This window comes from Trachinotus anak, unplaced genomic scaffold (assembly GCF_046630095.1).
Source record: "Trachinotus anak isolate AG129_WGS33_773 ecotype Australia unplaced genomic scaffold, CSIRO_AGI_Tana_v1 ptg000011l, whole genome shotgun sequence".
NCBI classification, from domain to species: domain Eukaryota; kingdom Metazoa; phylum Chordata; class Actinopteri; order Carangiformes; family Carangidae; genus Trachinotus; species Trachinotus anak.
Window position 1 is genome coordinate 30,852,406 of NW_027273862.1, and position 21,348 is coordinate 30,873,753.

At 49.3% G+C, this 21,348-nt stretch overlaps 1 protein-coding gene across 1 annotated transcript; it reads right to left on the bottom strand.

The window, feature by feature from the left end:
* Positions 1-518: 518 nt before the first annotated feature.
* Positions 519-21,346, bottom strand: slc9a5 (solute carrier family 9 member A5). The gene is made up of 16 exons (XM_071489902.1): positions 20,735-21,346; positions 14,986-15,288; positions 14,722-14,885; positions 12,798-12,876; positions 12,537-12,714; positions 11,126-11,346; positions 10,533-10,735; positions 8,646-8,735; positions 7,777-7,847; positions 6,393-6,519; positions 6,078-6,169; positions 5,641-5,767; positions 5,195-5,344; positions 4,555-4,624; positions 4,283-4,411; positions 519-4,201 (listed from the first exon to the last, which is right to left on the bottom strand). Exons 1-16 carry the CDS (start codon positions 21,081-21,083, stop codon positions 3,621-3,623), a joined length of 2,934 nt encoding a protein of 977 aa, XP_071346003.1. The 5' UTR covers positions 21,084-21,346; the 3' UTR covers positions 519-3,620.
* Between the last annotated feature and the right edge of the window lie 2 nt (positions 21,347-21,348).

Genomic DNA, 21,348 nt, shown 5'->3' on the forward strand with positions numbered 1-21,348 from the left:
CTTCCGGATTTCAAAGTAAAGGCTGGGGCGGACTTTCATTTCCGTTATGAGGACAGAAGAATGCGTGTTCGTTCAAGTATGAATGTGATGTGAATGATACGCTGTCACCAGATCTCAGTGAACACCACAACCATCCCAACACCAGATGAGTTACTGGGGAGACTGGAGGGGATCTGACCCCCCATTAGTGGAGGAGAATGAAGTAGTAAAGCCACCACCACTACTGAACACATTTTAGTTCTGTTTAAGAACTTTACAGTTGATTATAGCAGGAACAACACACAGTGCCTGAAGTGTGTTTTAGGTTTATGATTCTGCAAAGTAATTAGCAACTAAGACCATTAGACAAAGAAAAAGTACAACTCCTCTGAAATGTAGTGGAGATGTCAAATGTCTGAAGGAACCTAAACCTGTGAGAACATGGAGATTAAATATATTTAATATATTTTGCATTTACAGATCCCATGTTGTCTTGAACTCCTTCTGCCTGAAGCAGGACCCAGTAAAGAAGCACAGAGTTCATTCAGAAAAACACACCTCATATTTATTGATTTGTAGTTCTGTGGCTAACAAACATTTGGCACAAAGACGTAGGTTTCAGTCAAATTTTCCACACAATGACCTGAATCACAGATGAAACCAAGGAGCTCAGATGTGACGCCGACCTTCCAGCGTCTGTGTTGAAGTGAAGCAGAGAGAAAAGAGCCACACGCTGCAGTGATGGTCAACAGGACACGTTTCAGTTTCTGTGCTGGAGCCAGACTGTGGACCCTCCTCACAGCTGGTCTGGTGTCAGCTCCAGTTTCAAGTGTCTTCACAGTAAAGGCCTTTCTACAAGCAGCAGCATGTTTCTGTTTTTGTGTGTTACTACAGTTACTGTGGTGCAATGACGCAACAAGAAGACAACACAGGTCCACCAGCAGCTGCTGCACCAGCCTCACACTCACTTCATCATAAAGTCAGGTGCCATGAAATCAACTCTCCAGGTGAACGGGGACAGACAGAAATGTCCTGCAGGGTTAGTGGAGCCTGAAGGAGTCAGACATAAAGGAAACATCTTTACTGACTGAACTCTTCAGTCTGTAAGACCAGAGCTTTGGAAGCTAGACGGTGACCACAGCGTTTGCCTCTTAATTAGTTTTCACAGGGCATCTTGACGGGCAGATGCTTCTTTGTGTTGTGTTCACGTCACATGGAAGTTATCGTTAATATCAGTTTCCATTGAAGGCAGCGTCCAAGTCACAGTAATGACTGGAACGTTGGAAGCGCTAAATAACCAGGAAGTGACTGAAAAACAGGAACAACACATAAAGATATAACAAAGTTTGTCATTAAGGTAATTAAACAAAAATTTATTGGATAAAGTGCCAAATTATCAGTGCTGATTGATAACATTATTGATTCAGTGTTACACTTCGTATTGGTAACCATGAATAATTGTGCTTTGTTAAATTGTGAGGGGTGAACAGCAAACAAAAAAGCTGCAAGCCATGCACGATCTCATGAGTGTGTCCGCCGACAAATCTTAACACAACTCGAAGTGTTGCAGCGAGGGGGCGCTACGGCATGAAACAACAAGAGGAAGCTGACTTCTTCTTCTGTTTGGATTCACCTCCCTTCACCACAAACATGGCTGAACAGTTTGATGAAGCCAGAGCTGAGCATGTCTGTGCAGACTGTTGCCATAGAAACGCTGTGATCAGCTCTGTACTGCCCCCCTGAGGGCTGATGTTTGTTACCCCACTGCTGCAGGTGTTGTCATGTTGATGTACCTGCACAGGCGTTAGCATTAGCATGTAGCCCCCTCTGTCTGCAGCACATGTTAGTGTCGTGATGTGAACTCTGATGCAACCAGTGTGTTGGCCTGTTGTGTGTGGAGTGTGAGCCAGGCCGGAGGTCAAGCTGCTGCAGCGGCTGCTGGTCTGGAATCAGCTGAGTGTGTGAGAGCAGCTCTGACGTTAAGGCAAACAGACTCTTTGGCAAAACAAGAGACACAACAGACTTGACAGCTACAGAAACCGTCACACAAAAGTGTTCACTGTGAGTGTGTCCACAGCCTGCTGGTGGAATAATAAACCTGTGGACGGTCTGATGACTGGTCCCCTAAACACAACACACAGCTACACAGACACAACAAGAGTAAGGCAGTTCTAGACAGACACACACTGTATAAATGTTCATTAAGCTCTTTTTACACTTTGGTCATTTAAAATAAACTACTCTGTAGATCTGATATATTTGCAGCTTTACAAAATACATTTGAGATTTGATATGAGCAGCTGTGAGAGAATAAATACACACATCAGTCACGTGGACACTGGTTAGTAAAGAAACACAGACATTAGGCTTTAAAAAGCTTCTAGCAGCTCAGCTTCGAGGGCGACTGTGAGTCCGACTGCAGGTGAAGCTGTGCAGAGTTTCACTCGTCGTCAGGCTCAGACTGTCCCCATTAAAGGACAAGTCCACTCTGTTACACCAGGGGTCTTTAGTCCACCGTCTCTATCAGCTGTCATGGTGATGGACTGCCAGGATCATGGTCACATCCATGCACAAAACCAGAATTCTCCTTTAAGACGATCCCTCAGTGTCCACCTCCATCAGGATTCATATGATGCACTTTTTGATTGATTATGTATTATAACTTGTAGATTGATTAACACTGGTTTATCCTATAGAGACCTCATGTAGAGCAGCAGTGACACTTTAAGTTGATTCTGTCGGTGACTTTAACAGTTACAGTTGATAACAGAGCTCCACAGGTTGTAGCTGGTTGTTGATGTGGGACTCGGTGATCAGATCTGACGGAGCTGCTGGACACTAACACAACCAGACAAAAGGATCAGTTTGATGTTACTCTGTGTTTTTCTTTTGTGATTAAAGCTCATGTTCAGACTCAGACCAGCTCTGACTGCTCCACTGTCCTCAGTCACAAGTTCCTTCATCACCATCATCGTCACACACTGACGTCTGTTTAGCCTCACCGTCCTGCTGCCGCAAATACTCACTGCAGCACCAAATGTGGATTAATCCGCCGCTGAAAATAGTCCCCCAAACAATGCACTATTTCCTCCTGTTAGTTTGATAGAAGCTACAGTAAGGAAATTACTTTTTAACCTTTTAAATGAAACATAAAGCTGTGTCCCAATTCAGGGGCCAAATCCCACAGAGGACGCCGTCTACAAAGGTGTGGCCCCACAATTGCCCGAACCAAAATGAGCCTAGCAACCTTCAGGTGTTCAGGCCCTTGGTTTTGACAGTTGTACCAGTAGCTGTTGAACTGAGCTGAAACCAAATCCTTCATGGTCCAGGAAAAGGACACATCTGAAGGAGCCTTTGAACGGGGACAGTGAGGTGGCATCGCTGTCTGTCGGAGGATGAGACCCTGAACTGAGACACAGCTACAGTCAGAGCGGAGACACAGCAGCACTGATGTCTGAGTCTGGAGACGAGATCTGACATCAACCAGAAGAAGAATAAACAGACTGACGGATAAACTAACACTAACTGAAGGGTTGACCTGACTCACAGAGACTGTGTGTGTGAGTGTGTGTGTGTGTGTGTGTGTGTGTGTTACAGTTCCTGCTCAGGTGTCGGATGTTTCACTGATCTGGGATCTGTTGTTACAGCTGGGTGGGGCCACGGCTGTATGGCTCACTGCTGCCAGGGGGGGGCGCCGTCACCAGGCTCCTCAGGTAGACACAGGGGTTCCTCCTCCTCCCTGAGCCAGGGGCGGAGCCCGGTGGAGGCGGCGGGGGCAGGGAGCCGGGGGGCCTAAGAGACGACATGAGTGGCTGCATCTCCTGCGACGCTCCCCCCTCCTCCTCCTCCTCTTCCTCCTCTTTCTTCTTGTCTGGGAAACGGAAGGAGCCCTGCGACACCTGGGGTCCGATGGAGGAGGTGCTGCCCCCCACGCTGCCTGGCGGAGTGTAGGAGGCCGGACGGGGTCCTCCCAGTCTGGAGAGGGCGCTCACCCGGGGGTGGACGGGCTCTGCGGGGGCGGGAGGGGAGGAGATGCTCTCCAGGGAGGAGATGCTCTGGTTCCAGGCCTGCTGCAGGTCCACAGGGATGATCTTTGTGGCCTCCACAGACACGCAGGGGGGAGGGGAGCCCACACTGCCCTTCCACGGTAAGTGGCTGTCTCCGCTGGTGGGTGAGGGGGGCGCAGCGGTCGGACTCTGACACCCATCCAGAGCTGCAGGAACTGAAGGAGGAGACACAACAGCAGGACAGGTAGTGACAGGTAGTGACAGGTAGTGCCCCCCCCACTGTCTGGAGCTCGTACCTGATTTGGGTCGCTGTTTTGGCGTCTCGGCTTTACGTGCTACAAAGGTGATCCCGACGTCTTCCTCCCTCTCTGGGTCTGAGTGTTCGGCTTTATCCTCCTCCGACTCCACAGGAACCACCACGGGATCTGAACGCACACGTGCACACGACACAGACACACTGATTACCTGCAGGTCTGACGGAGGGTGTGTTCACAGGTGAGGGGACACGAGGGGCCCCGTGTTGGATCCCTGAGCTGATTCCTCCCATCAGCCTCTGGGTCTGCGTTACCTTTGTCCTGCCAGCTGACGTTGCGTCTGGGTTTGTCGCTGCCGTCCTCCTTGGCGTCGGATCCTCGGCGCTGTTGAAAGCAGGATAAACACATCAGTTTGCCTGCAGCCATAACAGGAAGCAGCCGGCCTTCAATCAGCCAATCAGCACATGGCTCTGTTTCATAACAGAGAGCGGTGAAAGCCTCTTGACTGTAATCAGCAGTGCGAAGCTGTTAATTAGAGGTAAATGTGTGTTTCACAAGCAGACGCAGGAGTGTGTATGTGTGTGTGTGTGTGGACACAGTGAGTCTCTCAGTAAAACCAGGACACTGGGGGACTGGTATCAGACTGAGCAGTTCAGTTTATTCTAATGATTCAATCAAATGACTGAATTTAATTAAAATTAATATTAAAGTACATTTTTTTATAATCAAAGTTTTTATTATTTCAAACATTTCACAAAGTTTAAGATGCAGAATAATAATCTGTCCCCTGGTGTTTGCTGTGGTGTCGGTCTGAATGAATAAAACTTGTAGCTGTCATATAGTTTCACCCTGAGCCTCAGATGATTCACACAACTTGAACTGTGATGATGAAGCGTCTCAAACTCTCAGAATAAAGGAGGAAACACACAAACTCGTGCTGTGAGTGTGCGTCACCTTCTTGAGGCTGCGCTCCTTCTTGTGTCGCTTGTATCGGGTGGATTTGAACGTCTCCATGCGGCTCCTCATGTTCCTCTGGAACACCTCCCGGTCCTGACGCTCCTTCTCCCCCAGAGGCATGAAGTGTCGGCTGTAGTGGGACTGATACTGACAACGCAACGCAACACAAGGACACATGATCAGTCCGGATCTGTTCATGCAGGCTGAGGCTGGAGTTTTAGTCCAGAACCTGGAATCTCTTCAGGTGCACCCTGGAAACTCCTCCAGGTCATTCAAGACCTTGTCAAGGACCCCCTGTACCCCCTGAAGGAGCTGTAGGACTCCTGGAACCTTTTCAAGGCCCTAATGATCAACCTGAAGGGCCACAAGACAGAGGACCCACAAAATGCCTTGTGTGTGTGTGTGTGTGTGTGTGTGTGTGTGTGTGTGTGTGTGTGTGTTACCCGTCTCCTTGGTTTGTACAGGTTCTCTGCGAGGACGTGGTGCGTCTCCGTGTCCTCCTCCACTTTAGCTCCGGGGACGTTATCGATCACCTGGAGGTCCAGACACACACCGCTGCCGTTCTCACGCCTGGAACACGCCAACAACACGCTAGCATGTTAGCATGATACCACAGACATGAAGCTGAGACCCTGAGGCCTTTCAGTCTGACGCAGAACAGAGAAACTGAGCACGCTCAGTGTCCACAATATAACCCCGCCCACCTACTTTGGATCATAAGGTTTGATTTTAGGTCCCAATATGTGGCTGAAAGCATCAACACACACACCCACACCCACACATACACACACACGCACGCACGCACACGCACACACACACACACACACACACACGCACACAAACACACACACACACACTCTGGAACAGTCATGTGACTCACAGGTAGTTGGTGACGTTGGTGACCTCAGGGAAAGAGGCTCTGCTGGCCATCGAGGGCAGAGACAGTCTGGCTGAGGTCAGGACGTTCCCACCCTACACACACACACATCCTGATGTTACAACATGAACACAAACTGCTGTGTGTGTGTGTGTCACTGTTGGAGCTCTGCTCCATCTGGAGGATGTTTATGGAACTGACACAGGAGCATCATCATCATCATCGTCATCGTCATCGTCATCGTCATCGTCACTGCCGTGACCCCAGCTTCATGGAGTGTGTGTGTGTCTGTTACCTGCAGCCTGACCTGACACTCACCTGGTCGATGACACTGATGGCGTCTCTGATGTTGATCTTCTGATAGGCCTCCCACAGCTCACTCTTCCTGTACACAGACTTCCTCAGCAGCAGCTTGCTCAGGTAGTTCTTATCAAACTGCTCCCACCTGAGAGAGCGAGAGACAGAGAGAGAGAGAGAGAGAGAGAGAGAGAGAGAGACAGAGAGAGACAGAGAGCGAGAGAGACAGAGAGAGAGAGACAGAGACAGAGAGAGACAGAGAGAGAAAGACAGAGAGAGAGAGACAGAGACAGAGAGAGAAAGACAGAGAGAGAGAGAGAGAGACAGAGAGAGACAGAGAGAGAGACAGAGAGAGAAAGACAGAGAGACAGAGAGAAAGAGACAGAGAGAGAGAGAGACAGAGAGAGAGAGAAAGACAGAGAGACAGAGAGAGAGAGAAAGAGACAGAGAGAGAGAGAAAGACGAGAGAGAGAGAGAAAGACAGAGAGAGAGAGAGTGAGACAGAGACAGAGAGAGACAGAGAGACAGAGAGAGAGACAGAGAGAGAAAGACAGAGAGAGAGAAAGAGAGACAGAGAGAGAGAGAGACAGAGAGAGAGAGAAAGACAGAGAGAGAGAGAGAGAGACAGAGAGAAAGACAGAGAGAGAGAGAGAGAAAGACAGAGAGACAGAGAGTCAGAGACAGAGAGAGAGAGAGACACAGAGAGAGAGAGAGAGAGAGCGACAGAGAGAGAGAGAGAGACAGAGAGAGAGAGAGACAGAGAGAGAGAGAGAAAGACAGAGAGAGAGAGAGACAGAGAGAGAGAGACAGAGAGAGAGAGAGACAGAGAGAGAGAGAGACAGAGAGAGACAGAGAGAGAGAGAGACAGAGAGAGAGAGACAGAGAGAGAGAGAGGCAGAGAGACAGAGACAGAGAGACAGAGACAGAGAGTCAGAGACAGAGAGTCAGAGACAGAGAGAGAGAGAGAGAGAGAGAGAGAGAGAGAGAGAGACAGAGAGACAGAGACAGAGAGACAGAGAGAGAGAGACAGAGACAGAGAGTCAGAGACAGAGAGAGAGAGAGAGAGAGAGAGACAGAGACAGAGAGTCAGAGACAGAGAGAGAGAGACAGAGACAGAGAGTCAGAGACAGAGAGAGAGAGAGAGACAGAGAGACAGAGACAGAGAGTCAGAGACAGAGAGAGAGAGACAGAGACAGAGAGTCAGAGACAGAGAGAGAGAGACAGAGACAGAGAGTCAGAGACAGAGAGAGAGCCTCAGCTTCTCAGGTTTCCTCTCTGGTGTTCCCCTCAGTGACAGTGTAGGAACAACCAGCTCCCCCTGGTGTTCACTGTCAGTCATCACAACAACAACAGTTCCTCATGTCTCTGTCTCTGCTGTTACTCTGATCACAACATCTGGACTCACTTGTCTCTCCAGTGGTGGTATCCCTGCAGCCCTGCAATGTCCTCCACTGCTGTCAGGATGTGGTCGAAGGCCTGAGACACACACACACACACACACACACACACACACACACACACACACACACACACAGGTAAAAATAAAGCCAGGTGTTTTCCTGGAGCTTTGGGTTCAGGATTGATCAGTTTCAGGTTCTGTTTGCTGCCTGAACATGTCACGAGTAGCGGATGACATCAGAGCAGACGTCTGCAGGTTGACTGAGATCCCTCTAACAGGTCTGAATCCTGTGAGTCTAACCCCCCGGCTCTACAGGTCTTCACCAGACTCTACAGCTGTTTCTTTAACCCTGCTGCTCCTCTGTGACCTCCAGTCTGTCTCCAGCTGATCGCCAGCTCCCTGCTCCACCACCTGCCCTGGCTCGACTCCACAAACCTTCACAACCCCACGTCTTCAATAAACCGCTTCTGATCTGCCAACAAGCTCTGCTGGAGTCCAGAGACGTCTACTGTGAGACCGTCTGTGGCCCGGGGAGGAGCTGCAGCAGACAGTCAAACATTAAAAGTTGTTTCTGGTTTGGAAGCAACAACGAAATCAGACCTGAGGAATCAAAGTGAGCAAGTGGATCCCTCCCTCTCCCCCAGGTGTTTCTACTGAATAAAAACATCACCTCAGACCTGGACAAATCACCTGAGGGGACAGAGACAGTCTCTCTCCCTGCAGGGTCTCCTCCTGGTTCAGACTGCAGCTTTGTGACTGTTGAAGCCAGTCTGCTGCCCTGACCTCCATCTGACCTGAGCCTGTAAGTCTGACCTGCACAGACGAGCTGTAACACGATGAAGAAGAAGAAGAAGAAGAAGACGACGACCTCTCACCCTCTCATGGATCTCCTCGTTGATGGTCGGCTTCCTGTTGGTGGAACGAGGAACTTTGAGCCACTTCACCAGAGGTTTGATGGTCAGACCCTGAGAGAGAGAGAGAGAGAGAGAGAGAGAGAGAGAGAGAGAGAGAGAGAGAGAGAGAGAGAGAGAGAGAGAGAGGTTCACATGGGTCTAACAGTCATGTGACCTGGTGATGACGGACACAGGTTTTTGTTGCTGTATTCACTCGTGTTCGTTGTGGACATGAGCAAACCAGAGGATCTGAGGTTAAAATCGCTGAACCTCCATCACTTCCTCCTGCAGCTGCAACACAAACAACATCAGACTCGTTTATACTGAACCGGGAGCTGCGTCTCTGATCCAGTTAAAGTCAATAAAAACTGAATGAAGTCTGGGGGAACAGCTGTTGCCTGCCTCTCATCACTGATGATAATCTACTGAGCACAGAACACACAGCTCATTAAACCCAGGCAGATATTAAACAGACCTGCTGCTCACAGCCAGGCTGTGATGTCAGACTGTTCACCGCCTTCTTCACTGATCAAAGACGTCAGACTGAAGCTGGACCAATCAGCACGGAGTAAATTAGTCAGGAAAACGTCTGCCCCGAAGAGCTGCATCACGTTCACCCCTCCTCCTCCTCATCATCATCATCATCATCATCATCATGTAATTATCAATATTAACATAAGTATCAACAGCTGTGATCACGATGTTCTGACTGTTTCACTGTGATACTGAAGGAAACTTAACAACAGGAAGATTCTGAATGAAGTTCTGCAGCCTCTGTTTCTCTGGAGGATCAGAGAAGATGACATCCTCCAGGAAGTGATGTCAAACTGAATCAGATCAGCACGTGGTTCAGGTCTGAGTTCAGGTCTGAGTTCTGGTCTGAGTTCTGGTCTGAGTTCTGGTCTGAGTTCTGGTCTGAGTTCTGGTCTGAGTTCTGGTCTGTGTTCAGGTCTGAGTTCAGGTCTGAGTTCTGGTCTGTGTTCAGGTCTGAGTTCAGGTCTGAGTTCTGGTCTGTGTTCTGGTCTGAGTTCAGGTCTGACTCAGTCTGGACTCTGATATCTGTATCTCTCCACTGACAGTTTTAGCTCTAACAAACTTACATCACAGTCTCGGTTCAGGTCTGAGGAGGAGGATGGTTTTTGACATAAATTGGAGCCATCAGGTTGAAGTGATCTGTCAACAATGTCTCTGTTTGCCTGTTGTCAGTCTAATAAAGACTTAAAAAGAGAAGAATTGAATATTTCTACAAGCTTTATCATGTAACTATATGTAACTATAATTAATCTACATCTGAAAGTGAAAACATTTTTTCTGCGCTCAGCTTTGATTGTGAGGCACCGCACAGTGAAATCATCAGCTGTTTATCCAAAAGATGATTCAGTGACACACGTTTCCAGGAGTCTCCACCATCTGCTGAGCTGTGTGTGAGTCATGACGGGAAAGAAGAAACAGCTCAGAGGGGAATCAAAGGAAAGAGCCTGAACTCATGTTACACACACTTCAGATTTACTGTGTATTTACACTCAAATACACAGTAAGTGACAGTTCTGCCAAACTTCAGAGTGGATTTCTGTTTTACCTCCTGAATGTTAGCTCAGAGGCTAATCAGGCTAATGCACTTGAAAACACATGGACGCAGACGACAGCTGCAGTCAGACAGAGACAGACCTGAACCAGACCTAAAACCTGAAGCACTGCACCACACCCAGCCTGAACCTGCAGGGACCAGTGTTCCCAGTGTTTCCAGTCACTCAAGTTTAAACTGTCAGCTGCAACAAGGTCTGAAAACCAGGATCATATGTTTACATGTGCACCTCACACACACACACGTGAACACCTGCTCTGCACAGGAAGTGGTGCGGCTCTTACCTGGAACATGACTGTGAAGAAGACGACCACAATCGTCGTGGCGACAAAGTAATCTTTGGCTTTGACCTGCTCACCGTCCAGCAGCACCACCAGGGCGAACGCTACTGCCCCCCGCAGGCCGCCGTATGACATCACCACCTGGTCGATCTTGTCCAGTGGAACAAGCCGGAAGCGGTTCAGGACCCAAGTCTGGCCAATCACACCTGGAGAACAGAGGTTACCAAAGGTCAGGGCAGAGCTACAGAGGAGAAGGTGCTCAAAGGAGATGTCCTGAGGAAGTTTCTCTACATTGGAAATCTGCAGGTGAAGCAGAAGTGAGACATTTAATGTGCTCAGTAAAAACCAGTGTTCAGCATCGAGGCTCGTCTTCATGGTGATGGAGGTCGAACAAAAAGAGGAAACACGAGCTCTCAGGAATTTATTCACAGTGTTTCTGTCAGAGACTTTCATCAGATTGACACAACGTACAGACACTGACATGAAGACGCTGTTGATCTGCTGTAGATCAGAGTTTGGATACGATGTCATGTTTCATCAGTTTTTGTTCCTGTGGAAACATGTTTGTGTCTGAAGGAACGAGGGAAGGGACTGACCGACAGCTCTGAAGACGAAGATGAAGATGAGGGTGCAGGACACCAGGCCGGTGTCCCAGGCCCACTTGGACTTGTCCACGGCTGAGATCCCCAAAAAGATGAAGATGATGGTCTCAGCGATGCTGGCCAGAGTCTTCATCGTGTATTTAACCGTGGTCCGAGACTTCTGGGAAATGTTGGCCTCCACGTATTTATTGGCTCCGATGCCACAGAAGGTCATACTGAGGAGATAGAAGCAGAACAGGAGGGAAACGGTTTCTTTATGTCCCTGAAAGAAGCCTGAACCGAGTCTAAGCAGAACCACCTGATGGAACTAGTGGGGGAGTCGAGCTGCTCAACAACACAACGTCTGCTGTGACCAAACCACAGTCATGACACAAAACTAAATTACCATCTGTGGTGGGAAAACAGAGCCTTTATTTGCGTTCATGTGTAGATATTTGACACTTTCTAATTCAGATACTCAGAAGCTAAGACAGTAAAGATAGATAGATAGATAGATTGCCGCTGCTGCTACCATTGATGGAGTGATGCAGGGAGACAAGATGTTTAGCTCAAGTAAAAGTTCAGAAACTGTGTGGTGCACTTTAGGGGCCTCGCCCCGCCCCCCCCCCGTAATGAATGATTTATGCTGCATTAAAGAAACAGGAGTAGTGTAAGAGAGCTGTGGATTAAAGATAAGAGGAATAGAGACGAGCTGACGGTGTGTGCAGTTAAGATGTGGCACAATCAGACTTTCACCAGAGAAACGTTTGGTGTCTGAAAAACAGAAGTAGAACCCGTGTGGAGCAGGATAAATTCAGCTGCTGACACCTAAACGTTCAAAACACCCTTATCTGTTAGGAAGTGCTCACAGCAACAGGATGGACCTGAGGTAAACTGATCTAATCATATTTCCGATGAAACCTGAGGCGTGTATTAACTGATAATCAGATATTCAACAAATCATAACCATATAAGGTCATAACTTAAGACCAGGAACCAATGAAGGAGGAAAATGTTCTTGGTGAGTTGCTCTGTTTATTGCTCGGTGGACTAACTGGTCCACAAATACTGTGGCTTTAACATGACGAACGAGGGGGACAGGACAGTCCCAGCACTGCATGTGTTATTTATTAGATTCTTCATATATTTTGTTACAGACATGCTGTCAGGTGAGCTGGTGCAGAGCAGACTGGACTCATCCTTCACTGTGTCATTTATCTGTGGTGTGGCTCAGGCTGGTGGGGACACATGCTGACACTTCAGGGGTGTGTAAGAGCGATTTCATCAGTTTTTATAGAGTTTAGATGTTACTGAAGTCAGCTACAGGAAACATCAGGATAAAACGAGTTTGATGAATTTGAAACAGGAGAAGCATGAGACCCAGTGTGTGGTTACTGGGTCGTTCTGGTTGTACTGGTGGACTTACGACAGAATGGCGGACAGGGAGAAGAGCTCGGCGGTCAGGTACGCCAGGTAGACCAACAGGAAGACGAAGAGCGGCTCAATGATCCGAACCTTCTTGGTGAAGCGGGTGATGAAGCCCAGGATGACGGCGAAGACCAGACCTACCAGAGTCCCCCCGATACTGACGATGAGGAAGGAGGCTGCAGAGGAGGAGGAGGGAGAGTGAGGTGAGAGCCAGAGGAGGAGGACGCAGGTCACACTGTGTTTGTCTCTGTGGACTCACCGACTCCTTTGAAGTAATCAGCTGTCTGAACGTTGGCTGGTCCCACCTCCACAAAGGAGATGTAGACTTTATATAAAACCTGCAGCACAGAGAAGCTTCACATCAGGCGAGTTCATCAGGCTCAGAGGAAACACTTTTTATTTTCTACATCGCTGACACTGTAAAGTCAAAGTGCATCATGGGTAATGTGAGTCACCTTCTTCCTGTGTCAAGCACTGAATGATTTTGTCTTGTGTATTTCAGCCCCAGAAATAATCAATAAAATACATTTTAAAAAAGAAAAAATCAGCACCTGCTGTTGTTTACACTGAGGATCAAGTTTTAATGCTTTGATAATAAAGTCGTGATATTTACTGACCGGAATTTTACTTTTACTTCTTCCTGTAATATAATGACTTTTAACAATTACACATTAATATTCAAATATTTCAACTTTATCCCATAATATTAATCTCAACTGTGAAGATATATTCTTCATATAATAACTTAAATCGAATGTATAACTTAAAACTTGTAAAATTACAATGACGAGTTAAAGGTTATAGATATAGCGTCGTCATGGCATTGTGAGCAGAGATGAAGCCACACCCCCTCTGTGTGTGATGTAATCTGAGTCTCTCTGGACTTTGTTGCGGTAGCTGGTCCAGTAGAGCGTGTGTTAGTGCATGTGAGTCCCTCCTGTTAAATCGTTGGCCCTCCCCTCATGTATAAACACACAGGCTCCGCCCACAGGTGAGATGACACAGTGCACTACGTTCAGGTGAAAGTGGCCTTCAGAATTTCCTCCACTCAAGAAGAAATCTGAAAAGGCTCCGACAAAGAGGCTGGACTGGACTGAGGACGGCAGGTGGACCGTCAAAACATCTGGAAGGTTTTAAAGTTCTCCGACTCCATCAGTGTCATTCGTGCGGCTGGTCCCAGTGGATCAGTCGCCGGCGAAGCATTTGCTTTGGTCTGAGATGCTGGTGCGACATCTAGTGGCAGTGACGATGGTTTACCACAGCTTTAAATAAAATTGTGTTAAGTCTGACATGACTTACACAACAAAGCATCATTGTGAGAACATGAAGGATCAGATTACCGCTGTGTGGACTGGGTTTTTTTTCCCATGACTCCTGTCGAGCTCCGTGTGATCCACTAGAAGTCAGTCTTCGTCTGAAGGCTGCTGACTAACTGTGGGACAGGGTTGCAGGAGGACTCGTGTGGGTCACTGTGACTGAGCCACACTCACGTCACTTACTGTAAAACACGGATGATGAACTGACACAGAAACGCTGGGAACATAAACCCAGCCTCCGTCTCGTTCTCTGTGGGGCTGCAGGTCACGGTTGCACAGTTATTCTCACACTTTGTTTTTTTCCATCTGTTGCTGGGATTAGCTCATATTCTGAGTGCTGCTGAGGATTAGAAAGCTGGAGAGTTAATCTGCTGAGAACAGTTTAATCTCACGTTACTGAGTAAATGTGAGCCGCCTGTCTGTTTATCAGACATCTTGTTGTCACTGTGGGAAAAAGGAGCTTTTAGCTGTTTTCTTCAGGCAGAGCCATCGTCCGGTCACACACAGATACTCCCACTGTTACTACGAATACTACCACTGAACATGTACTGATCCAACTGTTCATGGATGGATTACTCAGCAGGCCCAGGGGCTCCCTGACCTCTGACCTCTCTGCTCCTCTGTATGAACAGACTCATAACAAACAACAAAGATAACTTAAATCTGTTTATAGTTTTTTAATCCCCCACATACAGCTCCACAAACAGCGTGTCGTAGTCACTCCTGACCTTGCAACCGTCTCTGTTTCCATGGCAACACACCAACAGATCTCACATGATGAGGCGTGAGTGTATGTGTGTGTTTACACATGGTTCTGCATTTACCTCTTTCATCTCCTGTGCGTGTGTGTGTGTGTGTGTGTCTCACCACGGTGACGGCGTCGTTGAGCAGCGACTCTCCGAACACGATGATGAAGAGCATGTCGTTGACGTGAACCTCCTCAAACACAGCCAGCACCGCCACTGGGTCCACGGCCGAGATCAACGCCCCGAACAACAGGAAGTCCATCAGGTCCGCCTGCACGCGCTCATCTGCGCACACACACACACACAGAGGTTGGAGCACAGACAAACACACACCCACAGACACACAGCTGATTTCCCATGAGGAGCAAGACCCCCAGGAACTGACCTATGACCCCCAGCAGCTTGGCGGCGTACAGACAGAACCCGGTGCAGAAGGCGTTCCACAGCGTTCCCACCACGGCGTACGTCAGGATGGCTCCCAGGTTGTCGAAGAAGAGGCGGGCCGGCATGAAGTAACCGGCGTCGCCCACGATGGTCGGCAGCAGGAAGAGGAAGAAGAGGGCGGGCTCCAGCTGATACAGCTGCTTCTTATTGGCTATGAGGACGACCCCGCCCAGGACCAGACCCAGCAGGATCAGCATGCAGCTCTCTGGGACCACGGTGGTGAAGCGCTGGGAGAAGTGGAACACTGCAGGACAACAGGACATCAGGACATCAGGACATCAGGACATGAGGACATGAGGAGGTGAGGACGTGAGGACGTGAGGACATGAGGAGGTGAGGACGTGAGGAGGTGAGGACGTGAGGAGGTGAGGACATGAGGACGTGAGGAGGTGAGGACATGAGGACAACAGGACATCAGGACATCAGGACATGAGGAGGTGAGGAGATGAGGAGGTGAGGATGTGAGGACGTGAGGAGATGAGGAGGTGAAGACGTGAGGACGTGAGGACGTGAGGACATCAGGAGGTGAGGACAACAGGACATCAGGACATCAGGAGGTGAGGAGATGAGGAGGTGAGGAGGTGAGGATGTGAGGACGTGAGGAGATGAGGAGGTGAGGACGTGAGGAGGTGAGAAGGTGAGAAGGTGAGGAGGTGAGGACGTGAGGAGGTGAGGAGGTGAGGACAACAGGACAACAGGACAACAGGACATCAGGACATGAGGAGGTGAGGAGATGAGGAGGTGAGGATGTGAGGACGTGAGGAGATGAGGAGGTGAGGACGAGAGGAGGTGAGAAGGTGAGGAGGTGAGGATGTGAGGAGGTGAGGACGTGAGGAGGTGAGGACGTGAGGAGGTGAGAAGGTGAGAAGGTGAGGACGTGAGAAGGTGAGGAGGTGAGGAGGTGAGGACGTGAGGAGGTGAGGAGGTGAGGAGGTGAGGACGTGAGGAGATGAGGACGTGAGGAGGTGAGGACGTGAGGAGGTGAGGAGGTGAGGAGGTGAGGAGATGAGGACGTGAGGAGGTGAGGAGGTGAGGAGGTGAGGAGATGAGGACGTGAGGAGGTGAGGAGGTGAGGACGTGAGGAGGTGAGGACGTGAGGACGTGAGGAGATGAGGCGGTGAGGAGGTGAGGAGATGAGGAGGTGAGGACGTGAGGACGTGAGGACGTGAGGAGGTGAGGAGGTGAGGACGTGAGGAGATGAGGACGTGAGGAGATGAGGAGGTGAGAAGGTGAGGACGTGAGGACGTGAGGACGTGAGGAGGTGAGGACGTGAGGAGGTGAGGAGGTGAGGACGTGAGGAGATGAGGACGTGAGGAGGTGAGGAGGTGAGGACGTGAGGAGGTGAGGAGGTGAGGAGATGAGGACGTGAGGAGGTGAGGAGGTGAGGAGGTGAGGAGATGAGGACGTGAGGAGATGAGGATGTGAGGAGGTGAGGAGGTGAGGACGTGAGGACGTGAGGAGGTGAGGAGGTGAGGAGGTGAGGAGGTGAGGACGTGAGGAGGTGAGGAGGTGAGGAGGTGAGGACGTGAGGAGGTGAGGAGGTGAGGAGAAACTGGAAAGTTGTGCATCAGCATCAGAGACTGGATCTGGATCAGGGTCAGGGGGAGTTGGTGGAGGTCCAGACCAGATGAGGCGAGAGAGAACCAGAACCTGGACCTGATGTGGGCGGAGGACTGAGTCAGGTCAGACCTGATTGGTTCGACCAGAGAAGGAGAGCTGGTCACTAACATGACCTCGTTGGGGTCAGAGAGGAAGAGGTCACGATCGGCCGGGAGGACTGAGGTTCAGGTTAGAGAGGTTTAGGTGAAGGTGGCGTCCTTCATCAGACTGAGGTCATCATCATCATCATCATCATCATCATCATCATCATCATCACTCAGACTGAAGACGGTTCAGAAACTGATCAAACTGCAGAGTTTCGAATGTGTGTGTGTGTGTGAAGAGAGAGATCATTTGTCATTTGTCCTTGTTGTGACTCACAGCAGACCTTAAATGATGGACTCTTAACTACACACACACACACACACACACACACACACAGCAGGGACAAACATTAGTGACACTCCTCATAAATCAACACAAGGATCAGAGACTGAAGTGAAACCTTTTAACTGATGATTCGTTTACACAGAACAGACACGTCTGGGAGCTTCATGTATGTTGTCATGTCTGTTTACATGTTGGGAGCTTCATGTATGTTGTTCTTTCTCAGTTCCTCTATAAATGTTTTGAATTATTCACTTCCAGAGTCTATAAAACTTAACGACTTCCTGTCAGGGTCCAGGCTGACGTCTGACATGATGAGGGGAAAAAAAACATGTGAAATATTGTATTGATTTATTTGTCTGAGTTCAGGCTGATCTGAGAACAAGACATTAAAACTGGAATAAAAGAATATTGAGCGTCGGAGCATCAGCTGATCGGACACAAACTGAGCAGATTAATAAATAAATCAAAATAAAAACAATAAATTCCTGAAGTTTAAAGTGTCACAGTCTCTGTTTCACTTCCTGCAGAGACACTGGCCTCCTTCTCTACTTCCTCTTTTCCTTCACTGTGTCCTTATTTCCTCCAACTCAGTCATTTCATATAGTGTGTCTTAGAAAAGGTTCAGAGAAAAAAAAAGTGTGTAATTCCAGATGTTAGTGTGGATCCTGAGATCATCAAGTCAAACATCTGGATGTGAGAAGTGAAGATGTTGAATGTGACTGAGCCTGTGACTGTCTGACTCACGAGGACTCAACCAGCCGGGGGTTTCCGTGACCCCGACGTGAACCTGATGATGACTTCCTGCGTCTACAGCTCGAGCCCTCCCGACCGATAAAGACAATCGCTACGGCAACAGATGAGTTCAACTAAACTATCAACACATGATTCTTGCAATAAGATCTGTTCACATTAAAGCTTCATCAGCTGTTCACCAACTTCAGTTCTGTTAAACACACACACACACACACACACACACACACAGCTGAACCTCCCACACAGCAGATGGACAGTGAGGACTGAGAACATTCAGCAGAGACTGAAGGACAGAAGATGAATCTGATGTTATTCTGTGTTTTATTTCATTAAAACTCATCTTCAGACTCAAATGTGGATTAATCCGCCGCTGAAAATAGTCCCCACCACCTGCGCTGCTTACTCCTGTTTCAGACTTTTTAAAAATGAAACTTTATGTTTGTGAGGAGTTTTTAAAGATTTACGTCCTGAGTAGGAACCAATGAGCTCAGAGCAGAGAGACAAACAGAGGAGGGAAGGTGTTGAGGGACGGACCAACACACTGTCTGAACATGAGATTTCTTGATACACCAGACTGACCCTCTCAACTGATCTCTCAAACTTTCTCTGCACATGGCTTCGATTAGTAATAAAACGAGAGAGCGTCCTGCACATCCTTCATTTTCTCTGCACTGTAGGTTGATCGCAGTCTGGCTCAGGACACTGGACATAAATCAGCTGTGCAGAATCATCTGATGTAAACACTGCTCTCTGGAGACGAGCTGAGCTGAACACAGGCCTGCTCAGTCTAATTAAAGCTGCAGAGAGTCACGGCCACTCGAGAGCAGAAACTCTCCACAACAAGCCTCGGGACAAACATATCGAGTGTTTTATCATCTTTTCATCATCGTTTCCACATCAGCCAATCACGACGTGTCACCTGATGACGCTCCCGCTCTTTTAGCTCTGTGTGCGGGCTCCACCAGCTGCCCTCTGACCGAGTGTGTCTGCTGCTGGACAGTCGCTCCCTTGTTTCCGTCTCCTGTTCAGACTCAGACCAACAGCGTGTCTGGTCTCCATCACCCTCCGACTTCCTCCTCCGTCACGTTTACCGACAGAGCGGAAAAACATCTTTATCGCATCATTAAAAACAGTTCGTCTGTGAGCAGCAGCTTTAAGTTTGGTCTAATACGTGTTTGGCAGTTTGTCGTCACACGAGAGAGAAAAGTGGATTCAGCTGAATGAACAGAGCCTCAGTGTGTGTGTGTGTGTGTGTGTGTGTGTGTGTGTGTGTGTGTGTGTGTGTGTGTGTGTGTGTGTGAGAGTAACATTACCACATAAATAAGCAGCATGTAAAGGATGTTATTGTCCTGCAGCACAGTGAGTCACCAACAGCTCAGGAAACATGACTGTCTGTGTGTGTGTGTGTGTGTGTGTGTGTGTGTGTGTGTACTTGTACTTGCTACATAGTAAGGACCAAAAAAAGTATTTTACTAACAGAGTGAGGACCTTTTGGGAAAGTGAGGACATTTTGGCCGGTCCTCACTTTTTGAGACACCTTCAAATCACATGTTGAGGGTTAAGACTTGGTTTTAGAGTTATGGTTAGAATCAGGTTTAGGTTAAGGTCAGGGTCAGGGTCAGGGTTAGGCTCTCAGGTGTGATGGTTAAGGTTAGGGTCAGGGGCTAGGGAATGCATTATGTCAATGAGTGTCCTCACAAAGATGGAAGTACAAGTATGTGTGTGTGTGTGTGTGTGTGTGTGTGTGTGTGTGTGTGTGTGTGTGTGTGTGTAGAGCCATGATGGAGGAACAAAATGTTTAAAGAGAGAAGAGGTGGGGTTGGGGGGGCAGAGACAGACAGTTGGAGTCCTGCTGGTCCGGTTCTGCTTCATGTTTCACATTTTCTGCTCCATTTACTACAACTGTGGTTCTCAAAGTGGGGTCCAGGGACCACCAGGGGTCCTTGAGGGGGTTCCTGAGGATCCCCAGCAAATTTGGGGAAAAACCTATTTTGCCTATAATTCCATCCAATCGTAACAGACTGACAGGATGTTATATTGTTGATGGGTTTAAACACTTTCTGTAATAAAACACGTAAAAGCAGAAATCGGATCTGACTTCAGATCAGTGCTGTGAAATCACCTCCACACAGATAACAGGAAATGTTGTTTCTCTTTGTTCCTGAAGATGTTTCACCTCTAATTCATCTTCACTGCAAACACGGTTTACAATATCTTTCTACTTCTCTGCCACAGTATTTTAATCTGTTGACCCTCAGTGATCTCTGACCTCTGAATCTGTCCCAGGCTGGGACCAGGGACCAGGCTGGGACCAGGGACCAGGCTGGGACCAGGCTGGGACCAGGGACCAGGCTGGGACCAGGGACCAGGCTGGGACCAGGCTGGGACCAGGGACCAGGCTGGGACCAGGGACCAGGCTGGGACCAGGCTGGGACCAGGGACCAGGCTGGGACCAGGGACCAGGCTGGGACCAGGCTGGGACCAGGCTGGGACCAGGGACCAGGCTGGGACCAGGGACCAGGCTGGGACCAGGGACCAGGCTGGGTCTGGTTTTAACAAATATAGTTACAGAAACTCAGTTGATGCAAATTATATGAAGCAGTTAAAGATTTTCTGGCATTTAGAAGAAACCTCCTGGTTCCAGTTTCGCTGTGAACAGAACCTGTTTTTCACCAATGACTGAAGGTGAAGACTCAGACAATGTTATCGATCAGAGATGAAATCTATTGGCCATAACTGCAGTTCTGCTCTGGTTCTGCTCCCAGCTGAACCAGGAGCCTCTTGATCTCTGGTCTGAGTTTTACAGAGTGAACTGATGAACACATGAAGTCAGAGCTCTGATTCTGATGAAACTTCCTGAAAAGTTCCTGTGATTAGACCAGAACCGGTCCAGTCTGGACCCCCCCCCACACACACACACACACACACACACACACTGGCTGACTTACGGATCTTCGCCACGCTGGCCACCAGCAGCCAGATAGCGATGATGTACGGAGTCTGGACGTAGCTCCACTCCCACTGGACCACCCGGTACCCGCCACCGTGATGATGATGCCCCCCCCCCTCTTCCTCCTCCCCGGGCCCGGCCGGTTCCTCCGCCGCGGACCGGGCCAAGGCAACACCGGGCGCCCCGTATCCAGCTCCGGGCTGCGTGAGGAGGAGGAGCGGCGGGGCGGAGGGGGAGGCGGGGACCGCGGGAGTGAAGCCGAGCCCCGGCCCCCGGAGCGGCGCAGAGCCGGTCCCGGGCCGGTCGGCGGCGGCCGCCGTCAGCAGCAGCAGAACCAGCGGCAGCATCTTCCCCTCGGGGCTCAGCGGCTGGACATCCCCCGGCCTTTATATACACAGCGACGCACGGAGAGGACGCAGCCGGTCGCCGCACTCAGGCTCCGGGAAGACGGAGGAGGGGACCGCAGCGGGACACGTGACCGCCGGCTCTGCTTTAAAGAGAGAGGCGCTGCAGGTGAACCGGCGCCCGATCAGCTGATCAGCTCCGCCGCCAGCACTCCAACTGTTCATCGATGGCGTGTTGTAATCGATATGTTTGATCAAACCACGCTCA